The sequence below is a fragment of the Staurois parvus genome, unplaced genomic scaffold (genome assembly GCF_062004578.1).
Source record: "Staurois parvus isolate SC_StPar_1 unplaced genomic scaffold, SC_StPar_1.0 ptg000206l, whole genome shotgun sequence".
NCBI lineage: Eukaryota > Metazoa > Chordata > Amphibia > Anura > Ranidae > Staurois > Staurois parvus.
The window spans coordinates 2,234,070-2,259,910 of NW_028318002.1; the positions used below are offsets into that span (position 1 = coordinate 2,234,070).

Here is a 25,841-nt window from a genome sequence, read left to right on the forward strand (position 1 = left end):
AGATATTTCTGCTGTCACCATTCGACCTATAGCAAGTCTACAACTGGCTTATTTGTTTTGCAAGTTGCATAGACAATGTTCTGTCTTGAAACAATCACATCAAAATATGTGAAAACTGATGTCAGCAAAATCCAGCCCAAGACTGCCTAGGCATGCCCAAACTATACCAATTCCACAAATGTTACACGGTATGCTCCTAGTGCATGCCTGGACATGCATGGGCTACATAAAACATGTTATAATGAAAATGAAAAGTAAACCTAAGATGTATATAAGAAATTGCAAAAACAGAAGATTTCTATAAAATGGTGTGTCATATATTAAATTACAGGTTATTTTTTTTGATTATCAGCCAATCTATAATATATACCCAAAGGTGTTCATGAAGCAAAATATTTGTTGTCTATTGTTTAAGTTTTATTAGTAACGAAGAACTGTTTGTCACAAGACACTAAGTGGCTGATTTATGAAAACTGGAGAAGGATAACAGCATTGCCCATCAGCAATCAGGTCTCCTTTTATGGTCTTAGCGAATAAAAGATAGAACTGTTGGTTGCTGTGGGCTACAAGTTTACATTTTGCATCAGTGTGCTTGCCTCCATTTTTCGTAAATCACATTACATATGAGCAGAAATCGATTTATGTGGCTGTATAATCTTTTTTTTGTTTATCCTAGATACACCAAGGATATCATCACCTCAACAACATCCTCATTTGCGGAAAGTTTCTGTTTCTGAATCAAATGTGCTTTTGGATGAGGAAGTTCTAACAGATCCGAAGACACAAGCTCTGCTACTGACTGTTCTAGTAAGAATGTTGCAAATTTTTGTAGTGTTGATAATTTAGCCTATTAGGAGTCTAGTCTTTTAAAGTATTGATCAAGACAGACAGGCTGTGATTCTGACACTACTTTCCCGCTGCCTGAGCAGGGTGAGCAAATATAATAACCTAAACAAAAATGAGTGGAATCCAACTATATTTACCATCCTCGCAGGTACCATCCATATACGTGAAAACACATTTTTCTCTCTATAGGGGTCTTCAAATGTATAATTGAGGGAGAATTATATTAGTCCACAAATCGTGTGTCTATATAAGAATATCAAAAGGTCATTTCATGAAAAGGTTTATTCCAAACTATATAAAAACGGACATAATAAAATTACATTAAACCCATGTGTACCGATCCAAGTTTAAATCAAGTCCCTATTTAACAATGATTTTTGCTTTGTAAAACCTCCTCTTTTGACTGAGTTGTTTACATCTTTTATGTAATACATCAGTTGTTCATCAGCAATATATAACCAATGGAATAAATCTAGATCGCATGTATAAAGCCAACATATACATTCAGCATGATTTCATAATGTTATTACTTATACAGAAGTACAAACTGGAAAATAAACACTTCAACTTCAAACTGTCCCAGTCAGCAGTTAAAGTGGTACTAAACCCAAAACTATAAATGTAACATATTGCAGCTTACTAGGCATTAGATGTGGTGGCTACATTCGTTTTCTTTTTAGGCTTTTTCCCTTTTGTTTCATCTGTTGATCTGGCTAGTAACACACCTCCTCTATTAGAGTGCCTACACTTTGGATGAAGGAGCAACAGAGACACCTTTGGACTGCAGCATTGTCATTCTGTGGTGAGGGAGTGGTAAATACACTAGTGGTTTCAGGTACACTAAACAAATTGAATCCCAAACTCTAGCTAACACTATTTAAGCAGTTACAGCAACAGTTTTGTCCCTTTTTTGGATAAAGGTTTTACAGGACAGCTTGCTCTGTTGAAAAACAGACTTACTAGCTAGATCACCGAGTGTAAATAAAAAAAAGCCTAAAAAAATAACAAAAGCAGTTATTATGCAGTATAATGTTTGCTTTTAAGTTTAATACCTGTTTAGGATCCCAACAAGAAATAGACACCACAGATAGGAAACAGAGACTCATCCAGCCCATATCACTTGGTATTTAGGGCCGCCCAGCCTGCGGAAAGAGTCCTATGTCAAATAACGATGATAGTCCACACAATTGTGTGCAAGGTAAATATACCCCCCAAAACTATGAGTGCATGCCTACCACCAAAATATATTTCCAGATGCAATTCAACAAGGACCAGAATGGCTACCTTCATGTGTTATTTTTAGATCTATAGTGGGGAAAATATGTATTTGATCCCCTGCAAGTTTGCCTACTTACAAAGAAATTAAGGGTCTATAATTTTATCATAGTTGTATTTTAAATGATAGAGACAGAATATCAATCAAAAATCCAGAAAAAACACAATACAAATGTTAGAAATTGAGTTGCAGTTCAGTGAGTAAAATAAGTATTTGATCCCTTACCAACCAACCATAATTCTGGTTATGATTCATGACCGAATCATGTGGTACACAGATTAGTCAATTTAAGAAGGTGCGCCTAACAACAACTCGTGTATAAAAGACACCTGTCCACAGAATCTCTTTCTTGGGCACCACCATGGGGAAAACCAAAGAGCTCTCAAAGGATCACATGAACAAGATTTTAGACCTGCACAAGGCTAGAATCGGTTACAAGACCATCAGCAAGAAGCTTGATGAGAAGGAGACAATTGTTGGAGCGATTATTTGCAAATTGAAGAAATAAAATAACCATCAGTTGCCCTCAGTCTGGAGCTTCACGCAAGATTCACCTCATGGGGTAAGGATGATTATGAGAAAAGTGAGGGATCAGCCCAGAACTACATGGGAGGAGCTTGTGAATGAGCTCCAGGCAGTTAGGACCACAGTCCCCAAACAAACCATTGGTAACACAATACGCCGCCATTGATTGAAATACTGCAGTGCCCGCATGGTGCCCCTCCTCAAGAAGGAACATGTACAAGCCCATATGACGTTTACCAATGAACATCTAAATGATTCAGAGAAGGATTAGGAGAAAGTGTTGTGGTCAGAGGAGACCAAAGTTGAGCTCTTTGGCATTAACTCGACTCTCACCATGTTTGGAGGAAGAAAAATGCTGACTATGACCCTAATAACACCATCCCTACAGTCAAGCATGGAGGTGGAAACATTGTGCTTTGGGGCTGTTTCTCTGCTAAAGGTTACAGGCCGACTTTGCCGCATTGAGGGGTCAATGGATGGGGCCATGTATTGTAAAATCTTGGATGAGAACCCTCATCCATAGCACTGAAGATGGGTCGTGGATGGGTCTTTCAGCATGACAATGACCCAAAACACATCCTCAAGGCAACAAAGGAGTGACTCAAGAAGAAGCACATTAAAGTAATGGAATGGCCTAGCCAGTCTCCAGACCTTAATCTTATAGAAAATTTATGGAGGGAGCTGAAACTTCGAGTTGCCAAGAAACCCTAAGGATTTAGAGAAGATCTGTAAAAAAACAGTAGACCAAAATCCCTCCTGAGATGTGTGCAAACCTGGTAACTAACTACAAGAAACGTCTTACCTCTCTGCTTGCCAGCTCCATCAAGTACTAAGTCATGTTTAGCTTGGGGATCATATACTTATTTTACTCACTGAACTGCAACTCAATTTATTTAATTTGTATTGGGTCTTTTCTGGATTTTTGGTTGATATTCTTTCCCCATCATTTAAAATACACCTATTATAAAAATGATAGACCCTTCATTTCTTGGTTGGGTTTGCATATGATCATCACACTGCCCTCAAGGGACAAACTTACAAAATCTGCAGTGGATCAAATAATTTGTTTCCCCACTGTATATCTGTTAAAAAAAAATTGCATTAAAGCGGGATGTCTATGTATTTTTCAAGGCAATACGTTAGACTAGCACTTCACCAATCATAGGCGGTTAGCCCGGTTTTGGGTCAAGTTTCAAATAACATTAAAATTGAGGCACTGTTCAGCTTAGTAAATCAAGACATACATACCAATGTTTGTTTGGGTTTTTTTGGAAAGGGGTGCAGTTGGGTGGTTTATATATTTACCTTAAGGACAATTGTGTGGACTACAGCGTTTATTATTTAAGACTTTCTCTGTAAGCCAGTGACCCTAATTACCAGGTGATGTGCCCTGGATGATTCTTGGTTTCCTATCTGTGTTGTCTATTTCTTGTGGGGATCCTTAATGGAGTTCTATAGTCACAGCATACACTTTCATTTTATAACATGAGCATTGTAATAATACAAACAATCCAACATAAGCTTACTTAAATAATCTCTCTTCACATTGTGAGTACTGCCTGTCTGCTGTCTCTTTCCGCAATGTCTTGGATTTCCTGCATGCTTTGCACCTTCTCTTCTGCTGTTTAGTTTTGATTTCCAAGGACTACATATCTCATGCTACCTCATTGACTGCAGGCAGTGATTCCTGTACTGAATCTGCCTCCTGAAAGTCCTCCTGTCAGCACCTCTTTAGTTTATAAGGCAGGCTCTGTGTATTCTGTGACACAGCAGTACTTATTCATTGAGCATAGTGAAAACGTAAAAGAATTAAATTAAGTAATTGTGGTGGATTCTTCACAGAGTAAGCTTACACACTTTAAAATAATTCAGATGAATAGGAGTAGGCTAAAAATAATTGAAATACAGCGTGGAAATGAATGATTTTACATTTTGACCATAGATCAGCTTTAATGGCTTTAGGACAGCCTAAAGTTGATGTGTAAATTTGTCAGTTTCTCCTTCTGTATAATTATGTTAATATAATTATTATAATATGGAATAATGCTGAATGTATATTTTGGCATAAGATGTGTTGTGGTGCAGATTTGTTACATTGTGTATATTGCAGATGGAACAGTTGACGTATTACATACTGTACGTGATATCAACTCTGTTCTGAAGATGCAGGCTTACACTGCAAAATGCATCAATTAGGGTGTTGAATGAGACCTCAGTTTAAACTTGGATTGATACACATAGTGTTTGATGTCTTAAAGTAGAACTATAGGCAAAACAGTTTTTTTCCATTTTGAATAGAGTAAAGGGGGTTATAACCCCTGTCTGTTTATATATTGCCATTGGTATTCCATTGGGGTGATATACCGTCACTTCCTGTCCCTTTAGCCAAACAGGAAGTGAGAGGAAATACCTTACATTTAGGGAATTCCTTGGGAACCCCCAGGTCACCAGAACTAGTGTCCTCATCGGAAAATGTCTCCGTTATTACTTTTCTGTAATAATCTAGGACAGTCCAAATCTTGGGTTTTATTTTATTTTCGCTGATATGGTAGCAGGACAAATAGAGAAGGTGAATCTCCCAAACGGGGGCACAGACAGCTATAAAGAAACAGAAACAACACCTCCTGCGCTCTAGGACCCAGAGAAAGGGTGGATAGATGGTGAAGGAACTTGTGGAAATTCGTCCACCAATGCATAAAGGTTGTGCGGCTCTAAATAAAGGCTGGGGAAGCCTGACCAGTATTGCAAAGTGAAACAAAAAGAAAGCGAACTAACCTTGCACATTACCTCAGTAAACTGTGATTTTTATTAAATTTAGATATATACTCAAAAACAAGTAAAACAAGCGTATAGGATCCTCAAAGGAACATTTGAAGTGTAAAACCAGTGCAAGTTGATAAAGAAGGGACCCCCTTCGAAATGCATCAACCGAACTTTGAGAGTCTACCCTAGTGATGTGATTCGCACTGGTTTTACACTTCAGTTGTTCGTTTGAGGATCCTATACGCTTGTTATCCTTCTTTGTGAGCATATATCTCAATTTAATAAAATAACCGTTTACTGAGGTAATGCGCAAGGTTGGTGCCCTTTCTTTTTGTTTCACCTTGCAGCAATAAAAACCTGACAGGTGTTCTAATCCATCTCCGTATCCAAAACTAAAAAAGGAAAAAAGTTTTGCCTTTAGCCTTACTTTAAGGCATTATATGATTATGTCTATGTTTTTATTAAGTTTGCTAAAAACTTTTTAGTATGTATAAGTAAAATAACCTTGATATTCTTAAATACACATATTGTGGACTACTATATTTCTTCCTAACTAGTACAATAAAAGTCTGCTATAGAGTAACAAATATTGGTAGGATGAGCAAATACTATTAATTATTGCAGCGTACCCTTCATTTCCCAGTGCCTGAAAACTTTCTTTATTGGAAACATTGAGCAATGCAATTGAACATGATTGGCAACTCCATGAAACCTTTTGGATGTTTTTTGGTACATGAACAGGTTTCTCTGTCATATGTCTTTCCACCAGGACATGTTGTCAGAGAGATTCCTGCTCGTGATTGCTGTAACTGCTATCTAAATCAGATCTCCAGCTTCACATTTTCCTAAATGAATCAGTCACAGATTCCCTCTTTGTGCAAGTGCTTCTCCTCTGATGCCTCTTCGCTGTTAATCTGCTGCTGAAATTTCACTTCAGCCCATAACTGCTGGCTTACTTCCTGTCAGAACTACCTCGGCATCATCCAAAGTTCCTCATTAGCAACCCGGCTGTCATGGACACACCCCTGGAGTCCTTATGCGGGTAATATCACCTGTGGGCTTTGTAACACCCACCCCATCCCTCTAACGATTGTGCTACTACCTGAATAAGCGCTGTGGGTTTTGAAATGGAACAGTGCTTCACCATATTCCCTAACATTTACTTCACAAAGTCGACATAAAATTGAACATTTTTTTGCTAGGTTAACAGCTTCTGCTCTTTTAGTAAATCCGCTCTAATACCTGTATCACTGCTGCATCATAAATTGAAACAAAATTGATATTTATGTATCTAAATCGTAAAGTGGTTATGCTTTCTTAGTGGTACACAGCTAATAGTGCTTAAGTGTGTAAAATGCCTTTAAAGGAGAAGTATAGCCAAAGCTTTTTTTGCTGTACTTCTTTGGATCCTGGGAGTGTAATTCGTTCTGCACTCCTGTGACCCATTTTCAGATGACAATGGGCTAAAGCCTGCTGTCAGTTTACATCACACAGCCAATCCAGGCCCTAAAAAGATACCTAGCATATGCTCAGGATCCATCCAGATGCCTGGTTCGGCAGCTGGTTCAGCCTCTCAGCGAGCTGCTGATAGCTTGAGCCAACCTCTCCCACCCCCAGGGCCACAGCTTGCCATTCCATAAAACAGTGGCTATATTGCCGTAATCTTGTCATAGCCAAACCACATTCATCTTTTGCTGATCTTACTGCAGTAAATTGAATCTTGGTTGGGTTTGCATATGATCATTACACTGCCCTCAAGGGACAAATAATTGTTTTTTTCCTAATTACAAATGATGTTGAAGATCTTTAATATATTAAGAATCGCAGCTACATTGTATGCCATGTGTTTTATCCCTCTAAAACTGCCATTGAATGATTCTACAAAGTATTCAGCTTTAGGCTCCTTGCACACTAGCATTTTTTTAATCCCCTAGAAGCTATTTTTGGCATATTTTTTTTTCTGCTTCTAAAAGCTAAATAGTGTTCTCCTATGTATCCACGCACCTTATTTTAGGCTAGTAACGTTTTTTTTTAAGCTTCGGCTTTTAGGAACAGAAAAAAAATGTTTTTGTAGACTTTTTGGGAGCGTTTTTTTCGGCAGAAAAAAAATTGCTGAACACTTCTAACTCTCCTAAACACTCCTAACAGCTTTTTTTGTTTTCCCCCAACATGTAATGTAAAAACATTATTAAAATGCTACTGCTTCTAATTGCTACTAAAACGCTACTACCAGCTGTTTTTTTTTTTTAGCCTAAAAAAAACCATTAGTGTACATGGAGCCTTAAATACTGGCTTTTGTTATGAAATAAGTTTACACAATTTTCTTTGTTTTTCAGGCTACACTTGTAAAATACACTACAGATGAGTTTGATCAACGTATCCTTTATGAATATTTAGCTGAAGCCAGCGTGGTCTTCCCTAAAGTATTTCCTGTGGTGTATGTACATATTTAATTTTTTTACTTTTTTAAGCACTTTTTTTGTTTGTGTAGTACTACATATTTTCATCTAAACACTAGTATGTTGTCCAAAAAGAATAAAAGGATACCCTGATTAATGTTTTAGAGTGACGTGTAAAGGAGTTGGATCTGATTCAACATCATTTACTTTCGTTAATACAATCCACAGTTGAGAATTCCACGTCATATACTTTTAAGCAGTATTTTTCCTTTAAACTCTCCTCCTTTATAGTGTCAGACCCCAGAACTCTAAGTTTCTTGAGCAAGGAAGGTAAAGTAGCCTTGCAACTGGAAGTGTTTTGAAGGATGTCTTAAATAGGAGGTGAGGCATATTAATGGAAACCTTTACATAAGATATATCGAGAGACTGTAAATGTCAGTGAGAATGCTTTGTGAAAACCCAGTAAACACAGCTCAATATCAAGGCACCTTTCTTTGAAAGCACGTTGCATTTGTGTTGCTTCCAAGAGCAATGCACTTGTACAGTTACCCTTAGAGAGGTAGGTGGGGCTTTTCCAATTACTTACCTGTCACCGAAGCCAGTGGAATAGTTCATTCACCTTTTCACTAACAGGATACAACAGGTAGTGCAAGATGAGTAATTCAAACATTGTGAGATACAAAGACTTTCAAAGCAAATTGTAGAAGAGTTTATATGCAGTACTGGCTAAAAGCCGCCTGGCTGGTTTCCATGTGAGACTTACTTTGCTCTTGTTTGTTATAGTAAAATTCTGCCCTGCACACATACCTCTAGGGTTAGGTTCAGTAGTGGGTGCACCACTACTGTGGTAAATATTGTCAAAAAGCTAGCACTCCATAATGCAACTAAAGAAAATTTCTTACCCAGATGAAAATGCAGTGTACTTCGACACTTTGGAATTGCTCAGAACCCATTTCTCATGGTAACGTTGACTTTGAGAAAGGGGTCCTGTATGGCTTTGAAACGTCATATTACACTACATGTGGTTTTTTGCATTGTTGTGTGCTGGCTTCTCTGTATATTTGCAAGGACAATTTTGTAAAAAAAAAAAAAAAAAAAAACTATTATTAATATTCACATAATGTTAAATATCTTTTTCTGTTCAGACACAATTTATTGGACTCTAAGATCAACACCCTTTTATCGCTGTGTCAAGATCCAAATCTCTTGAACCCAATACATGGTATTGTACAGAGTGTTGTGTACCATGAAGAGTCTCCTCCACAGTACCAACCTTCTTACCTACAGAGTAAGTTGCACTTTATTGTGATCTTGCAGCAGAAGAGCCTTCCCACACCACATGGGAATAATTCTTAATGACACCCCTATGCATATTGCAAGCGTGAATGCATTCACGGCCACCAAAACATATGGTATTGCAGTGATTGCATGATTTTTGCATGTTCTACATGGCCCGCAGCCCATTGAAATTAAAGGACTGTCAAAAATACACTGCGCAAGAATGCGCAAAAACACTCTAAGCAGTAGTAAGCCACAAAAAATACAGCAGTTGTGATATTTATAGTATTTTCCCTTTTTTGGTTTATTTTGTGTTGATTTTCTTTGTTTGCAATTCTAGGTTTTGGATTTAATGGTTTGTGGAGGTTTGCTGGACCCTTTTCCAAGGTATGAAAACAATTTTACCAAAAATATATTCAATCTTCACAAAATCTGTTTAAATTGGACTGCAATAGAAAAAAAAAATTCACAGAGGGTTGATTGCCATTTATACAAATGTGTTATTTGTGACTGTCTCTTTATAACTCAAAACCCACTTTGGTGTTCTTGATTTTTGGTATTCAGAGATGTACCATGTTTTATATGTAGCATTGGCTTGTTCTGCAGCACTTACAAAGCACATAGAGCTATACACTTTAGTTCCCGTCCTGTATCCCAGTAGCACATTGGAGTTTGTGCTGTCAAACCTGTAAATTAGGTAGTTGTTGCAGTGGATATAAATGAGTTAACATAAGGATGCATGTGTTAATTGAAATATTTATAGTCCAAAAATGTTCTGGGGAACTGTACTGTCCTTAGCTGTCCCTTTTGCAAAGTACACTATATTGCCAAAAGTATTGGGACACCTGCCTTTAGAAGTGTGTCTATGGGAATGTTTGACCGGTTTTCCAGAAGCACATTTGGGAGGTTAGGCACTGATCTCAAACGAGAAGGCCTGGCTCGAATTCTTCGCTCGAATTCATCCCAAAGGTGTTCTATCTGGTTGAAGTCAGGACTCTGTGCAGGCCGGTCAAGTTCCTCCACCCTAAACTCGCTCATCCATGTCTTTGTGGACCTTGCTTTGTGCACTGGTGCACAGATATGTTGGAACAGGGAGAGGCCATACCCAAACTGTTCCCACAAAGTTGGGAGCATGAAATTGTCCAAAATGTCTTGGTATGCTGACGCCTTCACAGTTCCTTTCACTGGAACTTAAGGGCCAAGCCCAGTCCCTGAAAAATGATGCCACAACATAACTCCCCCTCAACCAAACTTTACACTTGGCACAATGCAGTCAGGCAAGTACCATTCTCCTGGCAACCGCCAGACCCATCCATCAGACTGCCAGACTCCAGAGAACACGTCTCCATTGCTCTGTGCTTTACACCACTGCATCTGACGCTTTGCATTGCATGTAGTTATGTAAGGCTTGGATGCAGCTGCTCAGCCATGGAAACCCATTTCATGAGGCTCTTTACACACTGTTGTTGTGCTAATCTGAAGGCTACAGGAAGTTTGGAGGTCTTTAGCTATTGACTCTGCAGACAGTTGGCGACTTCTGAACACTGTGTGCTAAATCATGCACTGACCCCGCATTGGTCATTGTACGTGCCCTGTTGCTTTTGTTCCCAGTTGCTTCCACTTTGTTATAATACCACTAACAGTTGACCGTGGAATATTTAGTAGCAAGGAATTTCACGGATGGACTTATTGCGCAGGTGGCAATCTATCGCCGTACCACTCTTGAATTCACTGAGCTTCTGAAATCAACCCATTTACAAATGTTTGTAGAAGCAGTCTGCATGCCTAGGTGCTTGATTTTATACACCTGTGGCCATGGAGGTGATTGGAGTACCTGAATCCAGTGATTTGGAGGGGTGTCCCAATACTTTTGGCAGTATAGTGTATGTGATACACATTGGAGTAGCAACTTCAAGATATTCAAACTTGTCCCTGTGCCTACGAATATTGGTGGCATAGAAGCCCTATATATCAATGTTGGTGGCATGAAGACTGACACCGACACACTCTTTCACTGTTTTTGACATTCTCGCTCACAGAGAGGAAAAGTAAAAGGGTGTAAGCGTTAAAAGTCCTTATTGCCATTAGAGTGGACACTTTACAAATCAAAATCTTTTTTTTTTTTTTTTTTCTTGTTGAATATGGGCAGTTCTCTGGCATATTAATTTCTTGTCTTAATGAGACCCTCACGGTCCCTGTGAAGGATAATGGCATTTTCAAGGACCTCTTTAAAGCTTTCCTTTCTCTGGAGTGACATGCTGTGCAAGCTATGGTTGCTAATATGGAAAGCTACCTGACAATTGCTGTCTAAACACATGGCCAGAAATCCTATGTAGACCTTTTCTAGAAAGTGTTAGGCTGCAACTACAGACATGCTTCGCCATATCAGTAGAATGAGTCTTCTCTTCATCCACATGTGCAGCATCCTTTTGGGTTAAATGCTGGTCAGCTGAGCTCCCCATGCAAGAACCGTTTGAGTGGTTACCCTTTGAAGTCCAACAACCTGATTGTCATCCCTTTGAATAAGTAAATCAAGGGGATGAAAGCACTTTTCTCCCCCCAGAAAAAGTCTCTTGCCTGTACTGGTGGGATTTGTACTCCTAAGGTTGGTTGGGAATAGTTTCTTCCATCCTTTTGTCTTGTACTTTAAAATCTAAGGCAGAGCATATACTGTTTCCGAGGCTTCTTCCCAGCATTAGGGTGCCCCACTTTCTTAAAGTGTGGAAGGGTGGGATCTGTCTGCATTCTGGCCCCAGAAAATCTCAGGCACCTGAGCTCAGAGTATCGTTTCCAAGGGCTACAAACTAGAGTTTTATACTCTACCTCCATCCTGCTATATGCTTTCAAACTTGGCTCTCTCCTTGTTACAGAGGGTGGATCTGCTCCTGCTGTTCAGCAGCTCTTTTCCCAAGGGGGTCATTACCCCTGTACCAACAGAAGAACATTTTCAAGGTTTCTGCGCAAACCTTTTGATCCCAAACCAGATGGAGGCGCCTTCTCCATTCTAAATCTGAAGACTTGTTCAAATTGTTCCTATGAGTGCCAAAGCTCTGCATGGAAACTGCGATAAGAATAATAAACCTCCTTTACTCAAAGGACCGGATATGGCATATGTGGAAGGATCTTCATAGACCTTAGTATTCGAACCAATACAGCAGTGCTGTGCAGGCTCCTAAGGGCTGGGGTAGCCCGATATGGCACTAGAAAATAAGGAAAAGGGGCACACTACCTCAATAAAAACTTTAATCGTACGAAGTAACAGATGTATACTCACAAACAACAAATGTTAACAGGCATATCATGACCGACAGTGGTCCATAGTCTGAAATGGTGCATGAGTAAAAAGGATACTTCAGAACGGCTGACGCATTTCAAGGAGCAATCCCCTCAATCAAAGGGCAAAACTTGGCCTTGGCCATTCTGTTTCAGAGGCCCTTGTTGTCTCAATCTCAAGTTAAGGCCTTTATATTTAAATCTTTTATTAAACTTTTTTTTCCCATTACAAAAACACAGCAAAGTATCATTTACATCCAAAATAAGAACATTCCCCTAAATCCCCACTACCTCCACCCCTCACCCAAACCCCCTTACAATTTACCCGATCCATATAAGCTCTTCCCTTCTCCTTCCAACTTTCCATTCTATACCTGTGATTAGAGATGAGCGAATCGAAGTATCCGAAGTGGAATTCGAGTCGAATATCGGAAAAATTTCGATTCGTGCCGAATCCGAAAAACAGCCTAATTCGGACGCGCGAATCGAAATTTTTCCGAAAATGGCGGCTGACATGTGCGGCGACGGAGCGGGGATGTCGGGGAAGGCGCGCAGACAAGGCCCCATAATGCATTCCTCAACGACATGTGATCGCATCAGCCAATCAGCAGCCAGCCAGCCAGCACTGTGTAATGGTCGAGGTATATATAGCGGCCATTTTGGAAATCTTCATTTGCCTGCAGTCATTGAACAGAGGCAGACCGCTCTGTACTAGGGACAGGGACAGAGTTAGGGCCACAGAAACGAGAATTGGGGACAGAGAGAAGTTACTTAGGGACAGAGAACCATTACTCAGGGACACAGTCTTGTTAATGAGGGCCACAGAATCGTTATTTAGGGACAAAGAAACGCTAGTTAGGGCCACAGAATTCATACTCAGGGACAGACAGAATTTTCACTCAGTGCCAGAGAATTGTTACTTAGGGCCACAGAAACGTTATTAGGGCCACAGAATTTTTACTCAGGGACAGACAGAATTGTTACTGAGTGCCAGAGAATTGTTACTCAGGGACAGACAGAATTGTTACTGAGTGCCAGAGAATTCTTACTCAGGGCCACAGAATTCATTCTCAGGGACAGACAGAATTGTTACTCAGGGACAGACAGAATTGTTACTGAGTGCCAGAGAATTGTTACTCAGGGACAGACAGAATTGTTACTGAGTGCCAGAGAATTGTTACTCAGGGACAGACAGAATTGTTACTGAGTGCCAGAGAATTGTTACTCAGGGACAGACAGAATTGTTACTGAGTGCCAGAGAATTGTTACTCGCACAGACACAAAATTGTTATTGCACAGACACAGAATTGTTACTCGCACAGACAGAATTGTTACTCAGGGCCACAGAATTCATACTCAGGGACAGACAGAATTGTTACTGAGTGCCAGAGAATTGTTACTCAGGGACAGACAGAATTGTTACTGAGTGCCAGAGAATTGTTACTCAGGGACAGACAGAATTGTTACTGAGTGCCAGAGAATTGTTACTCAGGGACAGACAGAATTGTTACTGAGTGCCAGAGAATTCTTACTCAGGGCCACAGAATTCATTCTCAGGGACAGACAGAATTGTTACTCAGGGACAGACAGAATTGTTACTGAGTGCCAGAGAATTGTTACTCAGGGACAGACAGAATTGTTACTGAGTGCCAGAGAATTGTTACTCAGGGACAGACAGAATTGTTACTGAGTGCCAGAGAATTGTTACTCAGGGACAGACAGAATTGTTACTGAGTGCCAGAGAATTGTTACTCGCACAGACACAAAATTGTTATTGCACAGACACAGAATTGTTACTCGCACAGACAGAATTGTTACTCAGGGCCACAGAATTCATACTCAGGGACAGACAGAATTGTTACTGAGTGCCAGAGAATTGTTACTCAGGGACAGACAGAATTGTTACTGAGTGCCAGAGAATTGTTACTCAGGGACAGACAGAATTGTTACTGAGTGCCAGAGAATTGTTACTCAGGGACAGACAGAATTGTTACTGAGTGCCAGAGAATTGTTACTCGCACAGACACAAAATTGTTACTTGCACAGACACAGAATTGTTACTCGCACAGACACAGAATTGTTACTCAGGGCCACAGAATTCATACTCAGGGACAGACAGAATTGTTACTGAGTGCCAGAGAATTGTTACTCGCACAGACACAAAATTGTTATTGCACAGACACAGAATTGTTACTCGCACAGACAGAATTGTTACTCAGGGCCACAGAATTCATACTCAGGGACAGACAGAATTGTTACTGAGTGCCAGAGAATTGTTACTCAGGGACAGACAGAATTGTTACTGAGTGCCAGAGAATTGTTACTCAGGGACAGACAGAATTGTTACTGAGTGCCAGAGAATTGTTACTCAGGGACAGACAGAATTGTTACTGAGTGCCAGAGAATTGTTACTCGCACAGACACAAAATTGTTACTTGCACAGACACAGAATTGTTACTCGCACAGACATAGAATTGTTACTCAGGGCCACAGAATTCATACTCAGGGACAGACAGAATTGTTACTGAGTGCCAGAGAATTGTTACTCAGGGACAGACAGAATTGTTACTGAGTGCCAGAGAATTGTTACTCAGGGACAGACAGAATTGTTACTGAGTGCCAGAGAATTGTTACTCGCACAGACACAAAATTGTTACTTGCACAGACACAGAATTGTTACTCGCACAGACACAGAATTATTACTCAGGGCCACAGAATTCATACTCAGGGACAGACAGAATTGTTACTGAGTGCCAGAGAATTGTTACTCAGGGACAGACAGAATTGTTACTGAGTGCCAGTGAATTGTTACTCAGGGACAGACAGAATTGTTACTGAGTGCCAGAGAATTGTTACTCGCACAGACACAAAATTGTTACTTGCACAGACACAGAATTGTTACTCGCACAGACACAGAATTGTTACTGAGTGCCAGAGAATTGTTACTCAGGGACAGACAGAATTGTTACTGAGTGCCAGAGAATTGTTACTCAGGGACAGACAGAATTGTTACTGAGTGCCAGAGAATTGTTACTCAGGGACAGACAGAATTGTTACTGAGTGCCAGAGAATTGTTACTCGCACAGACACAAAATTGTTACTTGCACAGACACAGAATTGTTACTCGCACAGACACAGAATTGTTACTCAGGGCCACAGAATTCATACTCAGGGACAGACAGAATTGTTACTGAGTGCCAGAGAATTGTTACTCAGGGACAGACAGAATTGTTACTGAGTGCCAGAGAATTGTTACTCAGGGACAGACAGAATTGTTACTGAGTGCCAGAGAATTGTTACTCGCACAGACACAAAATTGTTACTTGCACAGACACAGAATTGTTACTCGCACAGACACAGAATTGTTACTCAGGGCCACAGAATTCATACTCAGGGACAGACAGAATTGTTACTGAGTGCCAGAGAATTGTTACTCAGGGACAGACAGAATTGTTACTGAGTGCCAGAGAATTGTTACTCAGGGACAGACAGAATTGTTACTGAGTGCCAGAGAATTGTTACTCGCACAGACACAAAATTGTTACTTGCACAGACACAGAATTGTTACTCGCACAGACACAGAATTGTTACTCGCACAGACACAGAATTGTTACTCAGGGCCACAGAATTCATACTCAGGGACAGACAGAATTGTTACTGAGTGCCAGAGAATTGTTACTCAGGGACACCTAATCGTTGAATTAAATAGTATGTCAGACAACATGCAGAGGAGTGGCAGAGGAGGCAATGTTTTAGGAGCGAGCAGACGTGGCAGCAGAGGAAGGGGTCGAGGCAGCAGTATTCGCAGCCAGAGGCCAGTGCTCCCGGTGTCATCCAGCGGTCGTGTCTCCACCGACAACCCTGCCGTCATTGATTGGTTGGCTCGGTCGTCTTCCTCTTCCCAGGTCACCTCTGACACCTACAGCCAACGGTCGGTGGGTACGTCAGACACAACCGTTAGTTGGCATGGCCCGGGAGCAAGCCCACTGAAATCACGTGTCCTCTACCTGCCCCTGTCCTTTGCTGTTCCCTCACCAAGCGAAGTATCGCATGCTGTGGGCTCAGCCCCACTGTACAGTGAGGAAGAGCTAACAGAGGGCGGTCAGGAACGGGGGGAGACATCGGCCTTTTCAGCAGCCAAGCGAACAAGTACTGGCGAGGAGAGTGGCTCGGTAGCCGGTCTAGAGACAGGTCTGTCTCCTGACCCAGACGCAGCCGAGGGGGCTAGTAGTGAGGCGGAGACCCTACTTGATGATGAGGAGGTTGATCGCACTTGGCAGCCTCGTCGTCATCAGGCAATTTCTTCCGCATCATCAGGAGAAGAGGGTGGCAGCTTGGCAGCGAGCAAAACAGTCGGTGGGTTGCCCAGGAGACAGCAGCAGGGTCGCATCAGTGTCAGTGGAGCCAAACGTCCACGGAGTAGAGCACCAGCTCCACTGCAGCCTACCACCACGGCCAGTAGTGGTGCCGGTGCGCACGGAGGAAGTAGCAGTCAGCCAGTGAAGAGTAGCGGGGGCAAAGTTTCCTACTCGGTGGTGTGGCAATTTTTCCTCAAGCCGCCCGAGGAAGTAAACGTAGCCGTATGTCGACTATGTGGCCAGAAATGCAAGCGTGGCCAGGGGGCCCATGTTGGGACTACAGCGTTGCGTCAGCATATGCAGCGTCACCATTCGGTGGCCTGGGAAAACCGTGATAAACATACGGCGGTTCTGCCTGCCCCAGCCCCCGCTCCATCACCCGCTCCGTTACTTGCTCCGTCACCCGACGTCGTCAATCGCCCTCTATCAGCCAGTCAAGGCTCCAACACCTCTGCTGAGGGGAGTTGTCGCTCGTTGGCATCTTCCGCTCGTTCAGATGCTCCTTCTCCTGCTACTCCTCTTCTCGGATTCCGTCAACAGTCTTTCTTGGAATCCGTATCCAAGAGACAACAGTTTGCGAGCACGCACCCGACGGTGCAAAAGCTGAACGTCCTCCTGTCCAAGTTGCTGGTGCTGCAGTCCCTCCCTTTCCAACTGGTGGACTCAGCACCTTTCCGAGAAATGATGGCTTGTGCCGCGCCGCGGTGGAGAGTGCCAAGCCGTCATTTCTTTGCCCAAAAGGCAGTGCCAGCCCTGCATTCACATGTAGAAGAGATGGTGGGCCAGTCTTTGAGCATGTCGGTCTCTGCCAAAGTGCACGGCAGCGCCGACGTGTGGAGCTGTAACTACGGTCAGGGACAGTACATGTCATTTACGGCCCACTGGGTGAACGTGGTGCCGGCACAGCCGCACCAGCAACTTGGACAGGTCACGACGCTTTTGCCTCCACGTTTGCACGTCCTTGGTCCAGCAAGCATGTCCGCCTCTACCACCTCTTTTTCCGCCGTGTCCTCAGCCGCCACCCCCGTGCCAAGTCCCATTACCCGACCGGCATATCACATGTGCAGGGCGCAACGGTGTCACGCTGTGCTGCACCTGGTATGCCTTGGCGAACGTAGTCACACAGGGGAGGAACTGCTGAGTGTAATGAACAGAGAAATCGACAGATGGCTGTCTCCGCGCAAACTAAAAATCGGAACCATGTTGACTGACAACGGAAAGAACATGGTGTCTGCTCTGCGTCAAGGAAGGTTGTGCCATGCGCCATGCATGGCTCACGTGTTCAATCTGGTTGTCAAGCGGTTCCTAAAATCCACCATCCCACTGCAAGACATCCTTAAAATGTCACGTAAACTGTGCATGCATTTCAGCCATTCCTACACCGCAAAGAACACCCTCATTGAGCTGCAGCGGCAGAACGGAATTCCACAGCATCGCCTGATCTGCGACGTTGCAACAAGGTGGAATTCAACCCTACACATGTTAGACCGCCTTTACGAGCAGCGAAAGGCCATCACCGATTTCCTGATGTTACAAGCGGATAAAGGTACTCCCCTGTGTAACTTAGATGTCAGCCATTGGCAGCTCATGCGTGACACCTGCCGCTTGCTCAGGCCCTTTGAGGAGGCCACGCTATTCGTGAGTCGGCAGGACTATGGGATGAACGACGTCATTCCTCTGTTGCACGTCCTGGAACAAATGCTGTTAACAATGGCTGGTCAGGGTGCGGTAGACGTGGCGCACAGATCTCAACGCCACATGACCCCTGTGGGGGCAGGACAGGAAGAAGAGGAGGAGGTAGAGGAGGACATTTGTGCTCAGGAATTATTGAGTGAAATGGGTGGTTTTTCCACTCAGCGGACAGGAGTGGAGGAGCAGGAGCATCTGGTAGAGGAGGAGGAGGAGGAGACAGAGGACCCAGACGCACCGTGGCAGTATGCTGTGGAGATGGAGGCAGGGAGTCCCTCGCATTCCTTGGCACAAATGGCCCATAGCATGCTCGGTTGCTTGCGTAGCGACAGCCGAATAATAACCATCAGACAGAGGGATGACTTTTGGCTGTCCACCTTGTTGGACCCTCGCTACCGGTCCAAAATGGTGGCCTTTTTCACACCTGCTGAGAGGGAGGCCAAAATTACGTACTATAAAAACCACCTATGTAGTCAGTTGGTCTCTGCCTTTGTGCGCCAACGTCCATCCTCAGACACTGTGGGCCCTGTGCGCTCGCGTTCCGCTGGCATGGCAGCAGGGGAGGGGTGGGGTGGTAGGAGCAGTGGCAGCTCCACCAGCAGCGGCTGCCTCAGTCTGCAGTCGATGATGAGTAGCTTTCTTCACCAGCGCAGTGAGGAAACTACTAACCAGCCGCAGCAGCAGCAGCAGCATCAGGTGGACCTGGAGCAGGAGCTCAAACAACAGGCTTGGGCCTACTTGGACAGCACCCTGCCAACCGAGGTAGACAATCCCCTTGACTACTGGGCAACGAAACTTGACCTTTGGCCCCAACTAGCTGAATTTGCCCTTGAAAGGCTGTCATGCCCGGCCAGTAGCGTGGCATCGGAGCGCGTGTTTAGTGCGGCAGGAGGTATTGTAACTCCGCGGAGGACACGACTGTCCACCCAAAGTGTGGAGAGACTCACGTTTGTGAAAATGAATCAGGCGTGGATTAGTCTGGATTTCAAACCACCAGTTCCTGACACAACTGACTAAATCCGCCATGAATCATGCCTCAAACATGTGCCACTTTCAGGTCTCCTCACACTGCTGGTGTGTTTAATTTTTTGACATAGGGTGCTGGCAGATTACGGGCCTCCTATAGCTGCTGCCAGGCCCCTAATCTGCCATAGGCCCCTATATACCGCCTCCTCATGCTGCTGCTAGGTCCAGAGTCTCTCATGGGTCCCTGTACGGCCTCCCATTGCTGCTGTCTCCATCGCCACACTCTGCTGCCATGTGCCACTTTCAGGTCTCTTCACACTGCTGGTGTGTTTAATTTTTTGACATAGGGTGCAGGCAGATTACGGGCCTCACATAGCTGCTGCCAGGCCCCTAATCTGCCATGGGCCCCTATATACCGCCTCCTCATGCTGCTGCCAAGTCTAGAGTCTCTCATGGGTCCCTGTACGGCCTCCCATTGCTGCTGTCTCCATCGCCACACTCTGCTGCCATGTGCCACTTTCAGGTCTCTTCACACTGCTGGTGTGTTTAATTTTTTGACATAGGGTGCAGGCAGATTACGGGCCTCACATAGCTGCTGCCAGGCCCCTAATCTGCCATGGGCCCCTATATACCGCCTCCTCATGCTGCTGCCAAGTCCAGAGTCTCTCATGGGTCCCTGTACGGCCTCCCATTGCTGCTGTCTCCATCGCCACACTCTGCTGCCATGTGCCACTTTCAGGTCTCTTCACACTGCTGGTGTGTTTAATTTTTTGACATAGGGTGCAGGCAGATTACGGGCCTCACATAGCTGCTGCCAGGCCCCTAATCTGCCATGGGCCCCTATATACCGCCTCCTCATGCTGCTGCCAAGTCCAGAGTCTCTCATGGGTCCCTGTACGGCCTCCCATTGCTGCTGTCTCCATCGCCACACTCTGCTGCCATGTGCCACTTTCAGGTCTCTTCACACTGCTGGTGTGTTTAATTTTTTGACATAGGGTGCAGGCAGATTACGGGCCTCACATAGCTGCTGCCAGGCCCCTAATCTGCCATGGGCCCCTATATACCGCCTCCTCATGCTGCTGCCAAGTCCAGAGTCTCTCATGGGTCCCTGTACGGCCTCCCATTGCTGCTGTCTCCATCGCCACACTCTGCTGCCATGTGCCACTTTCAGGTCTCTTCACACTGCTGGTGTGTTAAATTTTTTGACATAGGGTGCAGGCAGATTACGGGCCTCACATAGCTGCTGCCAGGCCCCTAATCTGCCATGGGCCCCTATAAACCGCCTCCTCATGCTGCTGCCAAGTCTAGAGTCTCTCATGGGTCCCTGTACGGCCTCCCATTGCTGCTGTCTCCATCGCCACACTCTGCTGCCATGTGCCACTTTCAGGTCTCTTCACACTGCTGGTGTGTTTAATTTTTTGACATAGGGTGCTGCAAGATAACGGGCCTCACATAGCTGCTGCCAGGCCCCTAATCTGCCATGGGCCCCTATATACCGCCTCCTCATGCTGCTGCCAAGTCCAGAGTCTGTCATGGGTCCCTGTACGGCCTCCCATTGCTGCTGTCTCCATCGCCACACTCTGCTGCCATGTGCCACTTTCAGGTCTCTTCACACTGCTGGTGTGTTAAATTTTTTGACATAGGGTGCAGGCAGATTACGGGCCTCACATAGCTGCTGCCAGGCCCCTAATCTGCCATGGGCCCCTATAAACCGCCTCCTCATGCTGCTGCCAAGTCTAGAGTCTGTCATGGGTCCCTGTACGGCCTCCCATTGCTGCTGTCTCCATCGCCACACTCTGCCATGTGCCACTTTCAGGTCTCTTCACACTGCTGGTGTGTTTAATTTTTTGACATAGGGTGCAGGCAGATTACGGGCCTCACATAGCTGCTGCCAGGCCCCTAATCTGCCATGGGCCCCTATATACCGCCTCCTCATGCTGCTGCCAAGTCCAGAGTCTCTCATGGGTCCCTGTACGGCCTCCCATTGTTGCTGTCTCCATCGCCACACTCTGCTGCCATGTGCCACTTTCAGGTCTCTTCACACTGCTGGTGTGTTAAATTTTTTGACATAGGGTGCAGGCAGATTACGGGCCTCACATAGCTGCTGCCAGGCCCCTAATCTGCCATGGGCCCCTATATACCGCCTCCTCATGCTGCTGCCAAGTCCAGAGTCTCTCATGGGTCCCTGTACGGCCTCCCATTGCTGCTGTCTCCATCGCCACACTCTGCTGCCATGTGCCACTTTCAGGTCTCTTCACACTGCTGGTGTGTTAAATTTTTTGACATAGGGTGCAGGCAGATTACGGGCCTCACATAGCTGCTGCCAGGCCCCTAATCTGCCATGGGCCCCTATAAACCGCCTCCTCATGCTGCTGCCAAGTCTAGAGTCTCTCATGGGTCCCTGTACGGCCTCCCATTGCTGCTGTCTCCATCGCCACACTCTGCTGCCATGTGCCACTTTCAGGTCTCTTCACACTGCTGGTGTGTTTAATTTTTTGACATAGGGTGCTGCAAGATAACGGGCCTCACATAGCTGCTGCCAGGCCCCTAATCTGCCATGGGCCCCTATATACCGCCTCCTCATGCTGCTGCCAAGTCCAGAGTCTCTCATGGGTCCCTGTACGGCCTCCCATTGCTGCTGTCTCCATCGCCACACTCTGCTGCCATGTGCCACTTTCAGGTCTCTTCACACTGCTGGTGTGTTAAATTTTTTGACATAGGGTGCAGGCAGATTACGGGCCTCACATAGCTGCTGCCAGGCCCCTAATCTGCCATGGGCCCCTATAAACCGCCTCCTCATGCTGCTGCCAAGTCTAGAGTCTGTCATGGGTCCCTGTACGGCCTCCCATTGCTGCTGTCTCCATCGCCACACTCTGCCATGTGCCACTTTCAGGTCTCTTCACACTGCTGGTGTGTTTAATTTTTTGACATAGGGTGCAGGCAGATTACGGGCCTCACATAGCTGCTGCCAGGCCCCTAATCTGCCATGGGCCCCTATATACCGCCTCCTCATGCTGCTGCCAAGTCCAGAGTCTCTCATGGGTCCCTTTACGGCCTCCCATTGTTGCTGTCTCCATTGCCACACTCTGCTGCCATGTGCCACTTTCAGGTCTCTTCACACTGCTGGTGTGTTTAATTTTTTGACATAGGGTGCAGGCAGATTACGGGCCTCACATAGCTGCTGCCAGGCCCCTAATCTGCCATGGGCCCCTATATACCGCCTCCTCATGCTGCTGCCAAGTCCAGAGTCTCTCATGGGTCCCAGTACGGCCTCCCATTGCTGCTGTCTCCATCGCCACACTCTGCTGCCATGTGCCACTTTCAGGTCTCTTCACACTGCTGGTGTGTTAAATTTTTTGACATAGGGTGCAGGCAGATTACGGGCCTCACATAGCTGCTGCCAGGCCCCTAATCTGCCATGGGCCCCTATAAACCGCCTCCTCATGCTGCTGCCAAGTCTAGAGTCTCTCATGGGTCCCTGTACGGCCTCCCATTGCTGCTGTCTCCATCGCCACACTCTGCTGCCATGTGCCACTTTCAGGTCTCTTCACACTGCTGGTGTGTTAAATTTTTTGACATAGGGTGCAGGCAGATTACGGGCCTCACATAGCTGCTGCCAGGCCCCTAATCTGCCATGGGCCCCTATAAACCGCCTCCTCATGCTGCTGCCAAGTCTAGAGTCTGTCATGGGTCCCTGTACGGCCTCCCATTGCTGCTGTCTCCATCGCCACACTCTGCCATGTGCCACTTTCAGGTCTCTTCACACTGCTGGTGTGTTTAATTTTTTGACATAGGGTGCAGGCAGATTACGGGCCTCACATAGCTGCTGCCAGGCCCCTAATCTGCCATGGGCCCCTATATACCGCCTCCTCATGCTGCTGCCAAGTCCAGAGTCTCTCATGGGTCCCTGTACGGCCTCCCATTGCTGCTGTCTCCATCGCCACACTCTGCTGCCATGTGCCACTTTCAGGTCTCTTCACACTGCTGGTGTGTTTAATTTTTTGACATAGGGTGCAGGCAGATTACGGGCCTCACATAGCTGCTGCCAGGCCCCTAATCTGCCATGGGCCCCTATATACCGCCTCCTCATGCTGCTGCCAAGTCTAGAGTCTCTCATGGGTCCCTGTACGGCCTCCCATTGCTGCTGTCTCCATCGCCACACTCTGCTGCCATGTGCCACTTTCAGGTCTCTTCACACTGCTGGTGTGTTTAATTTTTTGACATAGGGTGCAGGCAGATTACGGGCCTCACATAGCTGCTGCCAGGCCCCTAATCTGCCATGGGCCCCTATATACCGCCTCCTCATGCTGCTGCCAAGTCTAGAGTCTCTCATGGGTCCCTGTACGGCCTCCCATTGCTGCTGTCTCCATCGCCACACTCTGCTGCCATGTGCCACTTTCAGGTCTCTTCACACTGCTGGTGTGTTTAATTTTTTGACATAGGGTGCAGGCAGATTACGGGCCTCACATAGCTGCTGCCAGGCCCCTAATCTGCCATGGGCCCCTATATACCGCCTCCTCATGCTGCTGCCAAGTCCAGAGTCTCTCATGGGTCCCTGTACGGCCTCCCATTGCTGCTGTCTCCATCGCCACACTCTGCTGCCATGTGCCACTTTCAGGTCTCTTCACACTGCTGGTGTGTTTAATTTTTTGACATAGGGTGCAGGCAGATTACGGGCCTCACATAGCTGCTGCCAGGCCCCTAATCTGCCATGGGCCCCTATATACCGCCTCCTCATGCTGCTGCCAAGTCCAGAGTCTCTCATGGGTCCCTGTACGGCCTCCCATTGCTGCTGTCTCCATCGCCACACTCTGCTGCCATGTGCCACTTTCAGGTCTCTTCACACTGCTGGTGTGTTAAATTTTTTGACATAGGGTGCAGGCAGATTACGGGCCTCACATAGCTGCTGCCAGGCCCCTAATCTGCCATGGGCCCCTATAAACCGCCTCCTCATGCTGCTGCCAAGTCTAGAGTCTCTCATGGGTCCCTGTACGGCCTCCCATTGCTGCTGTCTCCATCGCCACACTCTGCTGCCATGTGCCACTTTCAGGTCTCTTCACACTGCTGGTGTGTTTAATTTTTTGACATAGGGTGCTGCAAGATAACGGGCCTCACATAGCTGCTGCCAGGCCCCTAATCTGCCATGGGCCCCTATATACCGCCTCCTCATGCTGCTGCCAAGTCCAGAGTCTGTCATGGGTCCCTGTACGGCCTCCCATTGCTGCTGTCTCCATCGCCACACTCTGCTGCCATGTGCCACTTTCAGGTCTCTTCACACTGCTGGTGTGTTAAATTTTTTGACATAGGGTGCAGGCAGATTACGGGCCTCACATAGCTGCTGCCAGGCCCCTAATCTGCCATGGGCCCCTATAAACCGCCTCCTCATGCTGCTGCCAAGTCTAGAGTCTGTCATGGGTCCCTGTACGGCCTCCCATTGCTGCTGTCTCCATCGCCACACTCTGCCATGTGCCACTTTCAGGTCTCTTCACACTGCTGGTGTGTTTAATTTTTTGACATAGGGTGCAGGCAGATTACGGGCCTCACATAGCTGCTGCCAGGCCCCTAATCTGCCATGGGCCCCTATATACCGCCTCCTCATGCTGCTGCCAAGTCCAGAGTCTCTCATGGGTCCCTGTACGGCCTCCCATTGTTGCTGTCTCCATCGCCACACTCTGCTGCCATGTGCCACTTTCAGGTCTCTTCACACTGCTGGTGTGTTTAATTTTTTGACATAGGGTGCAGGCAGATTACGGGCCTCACATAGCTGCTGCCAGGCCCCTAATCTGCCATGGGCCCCTATATACCGCCTCCTCATGCTGCTGCCAAGTCCAGAGTCTCTCATGGGTCCCTGTACGGCCTCCCATTGCTGCTGTCTCCATCGCCACACTCTGCTGCCATGTGCCACTTTCAGGTCTCTTCACACTGCTGGTGTGTTAAATTTTTTGACATAGGGTGCAGGCAGATTACGGGCCTCACATAGCTGCTGCCAGGCCCCTAATCTGCCATGGGCCCCTATAAACCGCCTCCTCATGCTGCTGCCAAGTCTAGAGTCTCTCATGGGTCCCTGTACGGCCTCCCATTGCTGCTGTCTCCATCGCCACACTCTGCTGCCATGTGCCACTTTCAGGTCTCTTCACACTGCTGGTGTGTTTAATTTTTTGACATAGGGTGCAGGCAGATTACGGGCCTCACATAGCTGCTGCCAGGCCCCTAATCTGCCATGGGCCCCTATATACCGCCTCCTCATGCTGCTGCCAAGTCCAGAGTCTCTCATGGGTCCCTTTACGGCCTCCCATTGTTGCTCTCTCCATTGCCACACTCTGCTGCCATGTGCCACTTTCAGGTCTCTTCACACTGCTGGTGTGTTTAATTTTTTGACATAGGGTGCAGGCAGATTACGGGCCTCACATAGCTGCTGCCAGGCCCCTAATCTGCCATGGGCCCCTATATACCGCCTCCTCATGCTGC

At 45.8% G+C, this 25,841-nt stretch overlaps 1 protein-coding gene across 3 annotated transcripts in view; it reads left to right on the forward strand.

Annotated features, from left to right (window-relative positions):
- Nucleotides 1–25,841, forward strand: part of NF1 (neurofibromin 1) — a 364,217-nt gene that overhangs the window by 312,062 nt on the left and 26,314 nt on the right. For all 3 annotated transcript variants that reach the window (XM_089678515.1, XM_089678513.1, XM_089678514.1), the window contains 4 exons: nucleotides 677–807; nucleotides 7,747–7,847; nucleotides 8,955–9,097; nucleotides 9,428–9,474. In XM_089678515.1, the coding sequence (XP_089534641.1) occupies nucleotides 677–807; nucleotides 7,747–7,847; nucleotides 8,955–9,097; nucleotides 9,428–9,474 (422 nt within the window). The remainder of the gene's footprint in view (nucleotides 1–676; nucleotides 808–7,746; nucleotides 7,848–8,954; nucleotides 9,098–9,427; nucleotides 9,475–25,841) is intronic.